Here is a 13,388-nt window from a genome sequence, read left to right on the forward strand (position 1 = left end):
CAACCTCCAAGTATATTAGGTATACATAGTATGTAATTCTCTCTGAAGATGATTCTTGTGCTGGATGGATTCTAACAGGGTGTTTTCTATTTGCTTCTGTAGTGATAATGAAGGGGAAATGGACGATCTGAAGCAGAACAAAGTGACTGTAGCAATACCTCTGAAGTATGAAGTCTTGCTCACTCTTCATGGGTAAGTAGATATTGAGGCCTCCTCTAAAGTTGAGGGCTGATTTAAAATTCCGTTCTTGTTGACATTATTGGTCAAAACCATATTTTAGAAAAAGTATAAAAGATCCTGTGCTGTTTCTATCTCGTAACAATTGCCTGGATCTTGCAGTCCCTTGCCTAGGTGTTCATTGTTTTAATGCCCTCTATAATCACTGAGACCACATCAAACTAGTGCCCCGCTGGGGGAGATTTCTTACTGGAAGAGCCTGATAAGCCTCTAGAGGGCCACGTAGAGCCGTTCAGTTGGACGCAGCGCAGGCCAGGGGCCCCGGGAGCTGAGCAGCACGCAGTTTACATGATCATACTCAGTGGCCATGGCAAGTGTGAAGTTTAAAGAAGTATGCGCTTGGCCATCATTACTCTCTAGAATCTGTGTCTACCTATGTGGCAAATGGATTGAGATATGAGAGAGCTGAATGCAGGGTGTCCCTTTTCCTCTCTGTATGCTCACGAATTATGGAGTTGCTCACCCAAGGCCCCAGAGCCGGTATTCATTGATTCCTCATAATTTTAGTCATTGGTTGTGACTCTGATTCAAGAAGGAGATGTATGGAGAAAGAATGAAAGGAGTAGTAAGTAAAACTTGAATGTTTTATGGAAATTATTGGGCTATTAATCTGTAAAATCACATTTTAAAAGCAATTGAGGATAAATACAGAATAGACAGATGACCTTTCCTTATTGCTCTAAATGTAAACCATCCGTGATCATTTTTAACCACCCATAAATATTGCATATAATTATATAAAAACAAAATATCAGTGTCTGAAACTGATGGAATTATCAAGGTTGTGAGATAAAACCAGCAGTGGGATGAAGGAAGCCATTCAAGGGAGAGGAGGACTTAGAGTCAGTGGGAAGCAAAGAAAAACTGATAGCATGTTTCCTGGGCTTGAATGTTTGTCTCACATCCCCTCCTTGATTTTCCTGTAATGAGTGTCTTCCTATATTTTTGTTATCCACATCTTGTTATTTTATACAAGAAAAACTCACAACTATTAAGCTGCCTAAATCTGCATTTGAATATTTCTAATTTCTTTCCTGTGTAATGGGTCCCTAATTTGCATTACCTCCTATTATTGCTGCCAAATATGCACAACTTGTAGTCAGAATTTCCCTAGAGAAGTATTTCCTAAAGTTCATTACTGACCATACATATGTCTAATCACAGGTAAAAATGTGGAAACCTTGTATTCTCACAAAAAAATTACCATAAGAATTGTTTGGTATTTGAATTGTTCCCCAGACTTGGGTTTCATTACAAATAGCCAGCAGGAATTAGGGGATGAGAAGAAATAACTCAAAAATAGGTAAGATAGATTGAAGTATAGGAGGATACTGGAGCCCTGGGGAAAAGCTAAGAATTTATCTCGTATTTGTCAAATTTACATGAATCATCTTAGTCGAATGAGCCAGGCAGTGTTGGGAAGGCAAGCAAAGGATATTGGTGGGAAGAGGTATTGTCATCCAAGTCAGAGCACACAACTTTCTAATTTCATTACGTTTTCACTAAAATTCTTATCTTACCAAGAAACCAAAAGTATTTATGGTGCTTAGGAGGCACCTATAGTCTGGATTATAGCATGATAAAGATATATGCTATCTTAAATGATATGTGCTATATCATTTAAGATATATGCTATAATCCAGATTATAGAGGAAAACTGTTTATAATACCTCATCAAAAAAAGACAATTAACTATGTTCAAGTGGACTGTACAGAATTCGCGAGTGGGGAGAGGTATATTATGAATATGCCATCTTTGCAGCCAGCACGACCTGGCACCTAATACATGCTCAATATGCACTTTGTGAATAAATGAATGAGATTGTTAACACTGAAAAAAAAGTTAAATTTGAATTTGTTTCTATCAGGCTTGTAAACCCAACTTCATTTGTATATGGATCAAAGGAGGAAAATGAGCCTGAAACATGCATGGCAGAGACAATGAACTTCACTTTCCATGTAAGAAAAGATGATTGTGCTGATGTTCATAGGAAATTGAAAGAATGTTACTGATGTGTTGCTCGAGAGGACACCACATCCCTGTGATGTGCCTCAGCCTTGGGCCCATTACAGCTGACGGGGGTTGGGGGGGAGGGGGGGGCTGCTTCGTGGCAACTCAAGCCCTTTCCTCTCAGCCTCCTGCTCCTTTCCTGCCCTTTGTCTTACCCTTGTTACTCAAGCCCACGTCTCCTTACAGTACAGGTGGGAGTAAGCAAGTAGGAACAGAGGTAAAGCCTGAAACTGGCAAACTTAGGGGAGGAAATGAATCTGCTAGAGGAGCATCCAGAAAACAGGATAGGCCAAGGAAAGACATCTTCAGGAGCAAATCAGTGAAATCTCCTCTTGGTTCAGGCTATATCAAAGCCCTAAAATGACCAAGGAAGCTGTTATCTCCCAAGGTCTGCTTGGTCAGTCTTTCAAACCATAGGTATATGACCTGTGACAACTGATGCATCATTTATTCAATAACCTTTATAAAAAGTAAAAAGTACTATCATTACCCAGAAGTATTAATATAGTAATATAAGTTTTTAAAAATTTCACTATCAACTGAGACTTGTGGTGCACCTGGGGTATTTCTGATGAATAAATAATTGGAGATAATGTCCACAAAAATATTTTTTGAGCCAAAAGCATTGTCCAAATATTCTGAGCGCTGTATAACCATGTATAGAATGTGAGTCTAAAGTAGGTACATTATATTTTGAAAGGCAATGCTTTTCAAAATGTGTATCAGAGTCACTTGGGGTATTTACCCAAAATGCAAATTCCTGGCCCTCCTCCAAATCTGTGGAAAAAGAATGATTTTGAAATCCTATTAAATCTATGTACACTCAAGTTTTCGTTAGCATAGGATAGTGTTGAAAAAATTTAGCCTTCTCCTTTGAAGTCCCAAGAAATGGTCCTGTCAGGAGCCCAGTGGGGGTTTGTGCTTTGATAAACTGAAACAGAAACTGAGCTGGACTCTGGAATGCCTATTTATTAATTTATAAGTAATAGTTAACACGTATTTTAGTTAAATTACAATGGAGTGACTGGACTGGACATACTTTCAGACTGTAGGTTTTGTGATTATGTCCAAGTATGATGCCGTTGGAGGCCTAAATGTCATCAGGTGAACAAAGATGAAAAATATTGTAGCTTAGAAGGATTATTTGCTAGCATCAGGATAATCTCGTCCAAAGGTCTGGGCACTGCCAGTTCCCCATTGTGACATCGCCTTTGAAACTGCCCTGTCCTTGTCTGGCCTAGCAACTACCAGCTGTCCGAAAGCCAGGGACATTCTCCTTTATCTATATCATAGGCATTCAAAAGATTATTGCCAACTCTGAATCATGCTATCTCATTCATAAATTGTGGCACATTTCTTTTCTGATTTATTGTATTTGTTTTATAGTTAAACTCTCAGGGAAGCAATATTTTGGCCCAATTTCCTTTTACAAGGATCTGCAATCCCCAAATCTATCAACAACAATGAAATATCATTCCCTTATGCATTATTATTTAAAAACCTGTTGTATTTTCTTTAAATCTCAATAAACTACCCCTTTGTTTTCTGAATGCCTTAGCATTATAATTACCCTGAAATAAAATACATTTTTATTCACTTACTGCTGATGATTACCCCTTCAGCACAGAGTGATTTTTGAAAACATTATAACATTTAAAATTAGAACACCTGAGTTTTGGTCCCAATTCTTGCCATCTTTTTAAATTTCATCTTGGGCACATCATTAACTAATACCTCTTAGCATTTTCCTGAGCTCGCAAATAATTAAATGTCAGACCACCTTGTGGGATAGTTATCAGGACCAATTGAGCATGGTTTTTTTTAGATATATCATGTGTCATACAAATATACTGTTTGACGTCTCTTTCTTTAGACTATTTCTACAATAAAACATCACCCTGGACATTTTGGCCTAATTAATACCAAAGGAGAGGGCTGGGAATAATGACTAGAGGCTGCAATTATTAGCCAACTTTTTAAAGTTCTCACTATAGATATTCTGTCTCCTTTTACTGTGCAGCTGCCAACTACAAACCTCCATCACTATAAATACTGTGTGAAACATGTGGGTCCACCTAAAAGCTCATTAATATCTGTACTTACATTTATGAAAAATATTTAAAAATTGTTTTAACATTTTTTCCTTCTTATCAGGTTATCAACACTGGCCATAGTGTGGCTCCAAATGTTAGTGTGGAAATAATGGTACCAAATTCTTTTATCCCCCAAACTGATAAGTTGTTCAACATTCTGGATGTCCAGGTAACAATGCGTTCCTTCCTTTATTGTAAGTAATATTGCTAAAATTGAGCTTTCTGTTAACTTATTTTAGTGACACCCTAAGCTATGAATTTGCTGTGCACTTAAGTATACTTTGAATAGAACACATTGCATTAGAACTCTAGGATAACAGTGGAATCTCTGCATTGGACTTGGACAATAACAGAATTAGGCTCTGTATCTTCAGTACATTTGCTTTGGGATAAGGACCTGGGAAAGTAATTTAATTGGTAGAATTCCCCATAAAACTTCAGACCACTGTTTAAAAATCAATAATTTATCCTTTTTAAAAGGAAGAATATTCAAATCACTACTTAAGAATCAATGTTCTTATATTGATGACTTCATCAGAATTGGTTTACTCTCCCAGTTTCAAGACAAGCAATTAATAAATAAACCTACTAAGTAGGTTTGAGATCTAATTTTTTAAAATCTTACTTGAATTCCAGATTTACATGGTAGGACATGCTTTTACAACATTATTGTTTTATGTCTAAAGCCCAAGAAATGTTTAATTTCATACTAATGACAAAATGTCCATTTTTCACATTGCCCTAATTTCTGTAAGGTCAAGACCATTTGATCAGTTTAGGACCTATATCCAACCCTCTAATTTTTTGCTGGTTTTTTGTGATTTTGCTGCACTGATTTAATTTCTCCCAAATGTATCTGTAAAAAATTATTTTAACAATTTCACAAGTACTTGATATATTTTAGAAAAGGTAAAACCATGTAGCTTTTGTTGTTCTTTCCCATATTGAACGATAAAATTATTCTTGCTGTGTTTATAGACTACAACTGGAGAATGCCATTTTAAAAATTATCAGAGAAAGTGTTCATCAGAGAAGGAAAAAGGTGCAATGGAGACCCTGAAAGACATACTCAAATTCTTGTCAAAGACTGATAAGAGGCTGTTGGTAAGTTTTAGTTTCTCAGATTGTAGTGCTTTCTAACATACAGAAGTGAAATACTTAAAGCCAAGAATCAGTGGGTTTGAGTTGCTAGAGGAGAGCAAGAGAGAAACAAGTTCAGGTAATATTCTTGCATATGAAGAACAGGCATGACTGGGAATTTGAGATAGACCTAGGATTAAATATACACTATACAGTTTCATGATTTATCTAACAAATGCCCATTTTATGTCTACCAGACATTGTTCCAGACCCTTTAGGAGACCAAGATGCTATCTTCAGCAGAACAGCCTTGTGTCATGAAATTAATTTTTACTCTTTTTCATTTTAGTCAATTTAGGAAAAAACAAAACAAAACCAAAAAAAACGACGAAGCAATCTTACCCTTCAAATTATCCAAGTTTTACAATGAACATAGAACATCTAATTTAGCAAGATAGTGATTAGGAGTCTTTATTTTAAGTCTATCCCAGACGGTTCTATTCATAAGAAGAATGAGAATACATGCTCCAGTTCAAATACTTGGTTTTTGTTATAATTTATAAAACAAACATTTGTGTTTTGTTTAAGATATTTTTTAATGCCACTAATGAAAGCAGTTCTTTAAAGTCCATGTTTCTAGCAAGATGAATTTTATAAATGAGCAGATTTTTTCATTCCATGCAAAATTTTAGTCATCTTTTAAGAAAATGTTGAAATTTTAATGTAGCTCTTTTGCATTCTTTTTAAGTACTGCCTAAATGCTGATCCACACTGTTTAAGTTTCTTGTGCAATTTGGGGAAAATGGAAAGTGGAAAAGAAGCAAGTGTTCACATTCAGTTGGAAGGCCGGCCATCCATTGTAGAAATGGTAAGTTTCATATCCCATGACAACTTTGTGCGGAGGTTCCTACAGAATCTGCAAACTCAACTGTCTTGTAGAACTAGGACGGTAGATAAGGAGGCATACAACAAACTAAGAAGGTACTAATGAGAGTAAAATTTGGAGTAAAATGCTAAAACTGTTTTATTTCAGCTGAATACACTGTCTAAATGACATGGCTTTCATAATTAAATAGACAAGTAAGACTGTAAAATAGACTATGGAATCATTAAGAAGTTTATTTTATAAAACGTGTCCAACTGCTTATGAACCTGGATTGAATCAAAGAAATTGGCTACCTTCACATTTCACATAGTTTTAAAGTTGTTTCCAAAGCATTTTAAATGATGCTTTCTTACTTGAGCTCAGAAAGTAAAGGCTAAGAAGTAAAACTAGGTCTTTCATAAAATTAAATCAAACATCAAACTAAACATCAAAGTTTATCAACAGCAAAACAAATGTACAATAACAAAAACACTTTTAAGAAAATGAACTTTGAAAGGTTGAATTAAAAAATAATTAAATACACCTTGGACTTCCTCCTAGAAAGGACTATACATATTTATGAAAGTATTTTGAGATAAATTTGTTTTATCTGGAGTTCTGTTCTTCAGTTTCCTTATCTGATAAATATGGGTAATATCTCTTTTGCAAGTATGTTAGATTAAATGAGTTTTGTAAAGCATTTAGTACAGGCATACCTTGTTTTATTGAGCTTTGCAGATAATTGCATTTTACACATTGAAGGTTTATGGCAACACTGCATCCAGCAAGTCTAGTGGTGCCATTTTTCCAAAAGGCTTGGGTGATGGTTAGCATTTTTTAGCAATAAAGTATTTTTTAATTAAGGTATGCACATCTTTTAAACATAGTTATTACACACTTACTAGACTACAGTATAGTGTAAGCATAACTTTCATATGCACTGGGAAACCAAAAAATTTGTGTGACTCGCTTTATTGCAATATTCTCATTATTGTGGTGGTCTGGAGCCAAACCCACATGACCTCCGAGGTATGACTGTAATAGTGCATGGCACTTAGTAAGCTAAATGAAATGGTAGCTATGTTTGTTTGGAGAAATATTTGAAATTACCACATGGTGGTCAAGAGGAACATGCACCAGACAGGGAAGTAAGAGATGTCTGTTTTAGTTACAGTTGTGCTAACAATTAAGTCATGGGATCAACAAGTTATTTAAACTTTTGCAGTTTGCCGTTTCATATGCTCGAAGTCCAGGTTTCTCAACAGTGGGCACTATTGGCGTTTTGGACCAGGTCATTCCTTGTGGTCAGGAGCTGCCCTGTACATTGTAGGATGTTAGACATCATTGCTGACCTTTATCCACTAGATGCTGGTAGCACCACCTCCCAAGGCCTGAGAGTCAAAATTGTCTCCAGACATTGCTAGTTGTCCTCTAGGGGATGAAATCATCCTGTTGGAAACCACTGCTCTAGATAAACTATGTATGTAATTTATTTTCAGCCCTAAAATTCTATGTGTTCTCTCCAAAATGTTAAATAACCTGTACACAGTAGTTTTAATTCTTGAAAGTCAGAGCTCTTTAAGAATCTGACCCAAAAATATATTCTCATCTACCCCAATGAATGCACATATGAAAAAAAAAATCTCAATTTAGCACAGTTTCAAAAAGTCCTTAGCTGTGGAGCCCATCCACAAATTCCCAACCTCTGTGAATTCTGGGTTATAAAGTCCCTGTGTTAGATAGTAAAGCTGAGTTCATCTACTGATTTTATATTTGAATCCTATAACATTTGTACCAGATTTTTCCATTACAATATTAAATAGATTATATGTATTTGATTAGAGCAGCAAGATGACAACACTATGGTGATGGAAGGAGAACTGACTGTAGGTGGTGAACACACAGTGCCATGTATAGATGATGTATTATAGAAATATGCACTTGAAATCTATAAAATTTTACTAACCAATTTCACCACAATAAATTTAAAACAAAAGAAAATGACTGTCCATTTGAGAGAAAGATAAAAAAATAAATAAAAAGCCCAAACAAAATGAGTTTTCAGAAAGGTTTATCGGGTGAAAAAAGTCTTATTTGGAGATAAAAATTCAATATCCAGGGAAAAATACATTGGTAACTAATAAATAATGTTTAAATTAAGTTAGCTGCAAAGTAGCCGTGTCTAATAAAAATATTTAAAAAGGATGCCATATAAATTAATACCAAGACCGTACCTCTAGAACCAAAGGAAGCATTGCAATTAACTACAAATGGTGAACATGGGAAAATAAACTGTGAAAACCTCTAGATAGTAGGTAAGGATCATGAAAAGTTATTTCTATTAATGTCTTCATGAACTAAAACTATGAATCAGGCTACAATGCTCTTTCTTTTATTAAACAGGATGAGACCTCAGCACTCAAGTTTGAAATAAGAGCGACAGCTTTTCCAGAGCCAAATCCCAAAGTTATTGAACTTAACAAGGATGAGAATATTGCACATGTAAGATTACCTTTTTTAACTGAAACATTAAGATTTGTAGGGGGAAAAATATTGCTAGGATGTTTAGTCAGGAAAATAGATTTTGACTAGGTCATGGAGGGCTGGAAATACTTTACTGAGTTGGCATTTTCCAAAACTGGAAGGAGAGAATGACACAGCTCTTTTAGGAGGTGAATGTGGTACCATGGTTTGGAGGAATAGGCTAAAGCCCACTGTTTCTTCTAAATAGTTACCAAGGTTTCCTACGATTGTGTTGGAACTGGTAAGACAACGTGGTGGGTTGTTCTAAATACTACTGGAGATCATAGAGGGGGCTTCAAAGGAAATAGGAGCAAGTTTTTAAACTGGCGATTCTTTGTTTTTGGTTAATTTATGTAGGTTCTGTTTGAAGGACTACATCATCAAAGACCGAAACGTCAATTCACAATAGCAATTATTGCAAGTAGCTTGTTACTTGGACTCATTTTACTTTTATTGATTTCATACGTTATGTGGAAGGTAAGCTTTTCTTTAATAATTACCAATGTTCAACCACTGAAAATGCCATCCTTGATTTTCTCAAAGCCATTTTGTGACTCCCAAGTTACTAGACTGAAATATTTCAGTATTTTTTAATGTTAACTTTTAAAATTCCTAAGTGAATAGACAGGATTAATCTTGTGTTTCTCTTAACTTCAGTATCAAAGTCCTTCTAGAAAAATGTGCTTTTTTAAAGATAACATCTTTCAAAATTAGTGTTATATAGTTTGAACATTTGTTGAAAATAACTTATTTTTTAAAAAGCATTTTGGAGACACTGCACATTATTTCAATTTTGGAGAACATCTGCATGTATCACTGAGAAGTCCTGCAGTAATAAGAATAATAAAAGCTCTTTAACCCAATATTTTCCAAACAGCAGGTTCTCGAATAACATCATTTCATTCAACTTTGTTTCGTTATAATGTTAAGAATTTAACTCTTAAAAAAAAAAAAAATAATAATTTAACTCTTGTATATCAATTAGCCTGTGGTCAAATTGTTTTCATTATGCATAGGTTCTATGACTTTAAGTGAAACAATCTACATTAAGTGAGGACTCACTGTATAGATTTGATGAGTACAATAACTACTCACTAGTGATTATGCAATGTTACTTTCAGGCTGGCTTCTTTAAAAGACAGTACAAATCCATCCTACAAGAAGAAAACAGAAGAGACAGTTGGAGTTACGTTAACAGTAAAAGCAATGATGACGATGATTAAAGAGTTTTTTCAAAATGAGAGAACTAATAACAGACTCAGGTATAATAAAGAAATTCGTGTTTCCAAGAAACGATGATGTACTTTTACTCAGAACCTTGTAACATATGTCTTAATGCAAATGAAAAATCCAAGCAATGATTACCTCTTTGAGAGAAAACAACTGCAAAGGTAACATTTAATATATCCAAAGATATTCTTTCAGTTCTTAAATGGATAGAAAAACACTAAAGCATTCAGTTTATTCAAGATAAGTAATCCCTCGATATCCTGCAAGTGCATCTGAATTGAATCATATTGAGGAAGTAAACAATTCAATTGGAGAAGTTTTGGACTTGATATATTATTCCTTTAAAGGAAATATTTGCCATATGTGTTTGCTTCAGTAAAATAAATTCCACTGAATATGTAATAACTCATTTCTAATAGATCTTTGAGACTTGTTTGAAATATGTTCTTTAAAAGTATTTAGCAAAATTTCTCAAACAACTGTTTCCAAATCTCCTAGTGAATTAACAGGGCTATTGTCACTTTAAAGCATATTTTACCTTTGTAAGACCTTTACTTGTAATATACTTCCTATGGGCTTTTGATCAACAACCACTTATTCAGTGGTCTATGAATATTATAGGACTGAAGAAAAAACTTCAGACTGAACTTATACACTGGTTTGAGCTTCATGGGCTGACTTCTGGGTAATTATTGTTTATACAGCTATGGATTTCTTCTTTCTGTATATATACATAACTTTTTAAAGGAATATTTGTTTCTATAGTCCTCCTATAACACAATTTTATCAAGGGTATCTAGGATCCATCATTAGTCAAATTTTTCATTTTTAAAAAGGGTATCTAGGATCCATCATTAGTCAAATTTTTCATTTTTAAAAACAACAGTGCTTAAGAAGTTTAACTTATATTCTGAAACAGATTGTGAATATTGCACTCTATATGATAATTGAAGTATAAATACTCTGATATACATAAAATATGAAAACTGTACCTCTCTGATAGTCTTTAAAAATCAAAGCTCTACAAAGACAATGATTAGGGGGCAATATTTCATACAAATTTGAAACACTGTAAAATACTTTCAAATTAAGCAATAGACAAATACTTGTTTGAATGTTATTGTTTTCTATTCAAATGTAAATATTAAATATGTTTCATCAGGTCTATAAGAACATTCTCTTTGTATGGAAATGCAAGAACAAAATTTAACTGTAAATTGAAAACTACAGGTTTAGCTTGTATCCAGTGACTATAAATGTACCATCAAAATTTCTATATGTTTTAGTGATAAGTGAAATAGTTTACGTTTTTGATGATGTTATTTTAGAAGTTTTTTATAATGAAGTAGTTTCCAGATTTAAATAATTTCTTTAAATGCCTTTACATTTACAAATACGATCTTTCTGTAATATTTATTCATGCATATGAGCTACATGCTGATTGTAGAATATAATTTCATCTGAACTGTGCTAAATCTGTATTTATATATGTCAAAGATTGTGGCCAAATTTTGAAAATCTGTTATAGGAAGTGATCAAATAGATAAATTAGAGGGCAGTCTTTAACTATTATGGACAATATTACTTTACATGAAGTCCCTGCCAACAGCTGTCTTCCTCAGACTGCTTAATCCCTGTAAATTATCCATTCACGAGCCTGCAGTCTGTGATTTGTGGCTGGAAAGGAAGGAATGCAGAGAGATTTGTGAAGGCATTTGAGCAGTGAAACCCAATCACAATGAGCAGGAAACCTCTGGAACTCCATTTGTGCCAACAGAAATTATATACTTTCAAGTACACATTTTCTTGAGCAGAAGCTATTTTTGTTTTTTCATTATAAAAAGCGAAGTAGTTCAGGAGAATGTCTACACAATCATTGGCGCAAAATCAAACCCAAATTTAGAATTGCTTTCTAAGGATGATCCCTGAGGAAATTTAAATTTGGTTCTTTCCTACTCACAAATGACAGCATTTCAGATGTTACTGGATGCATTGAAAACAACTGTGCTATCTTGCCAGATGACATGGTTTTCAGGAGCAAGAGGCCCACCACAGCTCTCTAATGGACCAGATTCCACCCAGTTAGATATTTTGCATAGTTTAAAATAAAATTTGTTGTAAACTTTAATATTACCTGTATCATTAATTTTAAAACCCTACTACTTTAAGAAAATCAACTGAATTTTCAACTTTCAGAGGATATTCACAAAACTGGTACCATAACAACTTTTTGAAAGAGGAGCTGGGCAAGTGGTCTAGGTATAGAGAGATTGTGAAAAAAAAAAAAAAAAATAGTTCTATTTCTGGTTATATCATTAACTAGCTGTATAATTTTGAAATTATAGAATCTTGAAATTCAACCTCACTGGATTAGGTACCACATTAGGACAATCATTCTTCTGTGAACTCTGAGGTCTGTTTGTACCAGGCCTAGGAGACTTAACATCAAAATTGATGGGCGCGAATCCTGAAAAGTGAAAGAATCCAAATTATTTCACTTTGGAATTATCTAGGTTAAAGACAGATATATCATGATGTTTAAGTATATGAAATGTTTGCTTTCAGTTCCAATAAATACTTTCCAAAAACCAGAATTTACACATTTTTGGTATATTTCATATCTTGGTGTTTTTAAAGCCCTAGAAGCTAATTTCCAACACCACCCAAAATAGTCATTTTTTCTTTAAAAAATAAGACTATTTTTCCTGCTGGGATATCTGTGACCAAAGCATGACCATATTCCTTCATATTAATATTCTAGTTTTTACATTTGTTATAAACAATTACATGTTACTTTGGAATCATTCATTTCTTCCAAGCTTCCTCCATAAAGACTGATAAGTCTCGGGTGCAATCTGTAAATAATAAAATAGGTATAATTGATTATTTCATCAACCTATCATTCTGTTACTGAGGGTTTGGGGGTCTGATAAATTAACACCAGAAATTACTATACAGCCTTAACTGACTTCCTTGATTGACTAATGCTCTCCATTGCTTCTGTAAAACCCAGCCAATTGTGCCTACAGAAAGCTTACATCTAGTGGGCCATCCAGGGTGTCCCTGCACACTTCTGCCCATGGAGTCATAAAGCTTACCAAGGATGATTTTGCATGTTTCTAAACCTGTTTATACCAGTTGCTCTTGTTACTTAAATAATATGTAAAATTGTTCCTATGTAAAGTAAGTTGAATGCTTTGGAAAGACTTGATAAAAGTGAACTGCTAAACACCAAGTATTACAGTATTAATTATGGGGAAAGGAAATTTTAAAAGACTGAGGGATTAAATTGTAACAATCTGCTACTCAGATGGCTTTATAAGATTTTGATCAATTTTTTAAAAATCAA

The 13,388-nt window shown here is 34.2% G+C and overlaps 2 protein-coding genes across 7 annotated transcripts in view; one reads left to right on the forward strand and one right to left on the reverse strand.

The window, feature by feature from the left end:
- The window catches only part of ITGA4 (integrin subunit alpha 4), a 142,895-nt gene extending 130,262 nt beyond the window's left edge, over window positions 1-12,633 (forward strand). For all 4 annotated transcript variants that reach the window (XM_074338800.1, XM_019752831.2, XM_019752833.2 and 1 more), the window contains 8 exons: window positions 103-192; window positions 2,106-2,196; window positions 4,403-4,510; window positions 5,320-5,445; window positions 6,170-6,289; window positions 8,690-8,788; window positions 9,167-9,286; window positions 9,931-12,633. In XM_074338800.1, coding sequence (XP_074194901.1) covers window positions 103-192; window positions 2,106-2,196; window positions 4,403-4,510; window positions 5,320-5,445; window positions 6,170-6,289; window positions 8,690-8,788; window positions 9,167-9,286; window positions 9,931-10,032 — 856 coding nt within the window. In that variant the 3' untranslated portion in view covers window positions 10,033-12,633. The remainder of the gene's footprint in view (window positions 1-102; window positions 193-2,105; window positions 2,197-4,402; window positions 4,511-5,319; window positions 5,446-6,169; window positions 6,290-8,689; window positions 8,789-9,166; window positions 9,287-9,930) is intronic.
- The window catches only part of CERKL (CERK like autophagy regulator), a 109,744-nt gene continuing 108,670 nt past the window's right edge, over window positions 12,315-13,388 (reverse strand). For all 3 annotated transcript variants that reach the window (XM_074338819.1, XM_074338823.1, XM_074338817.1), the window contains one exon: window positions 12,315-12,894. In XM_074338819.1, the coding sequence (XP_074194920.1) occupies window positions 12,813-12,894 (82 nt within the window). In that variant the 3' untranslated portion in view covers window positions 12,315-12,812. The remainder of the gene's footprint in view (window positions 12,895-13,388) is intronic.

This window comes from Rhinolophus sinicus, linkage group LG01, assembly GCF_036562045.2.
Source record: "Rhinolophus sinicus isolate RSC01 linkage group LG01, ASM3656204v1, whole genome shotgun sequence".
Taxonomy (NCBI): domain Eukaryota; kingdom Metazoa; phylum Chordata; class Mammalia; order Chiroptera; family Rhinolophidae; genus Rhinolophus; species Rhinolophus sinicus.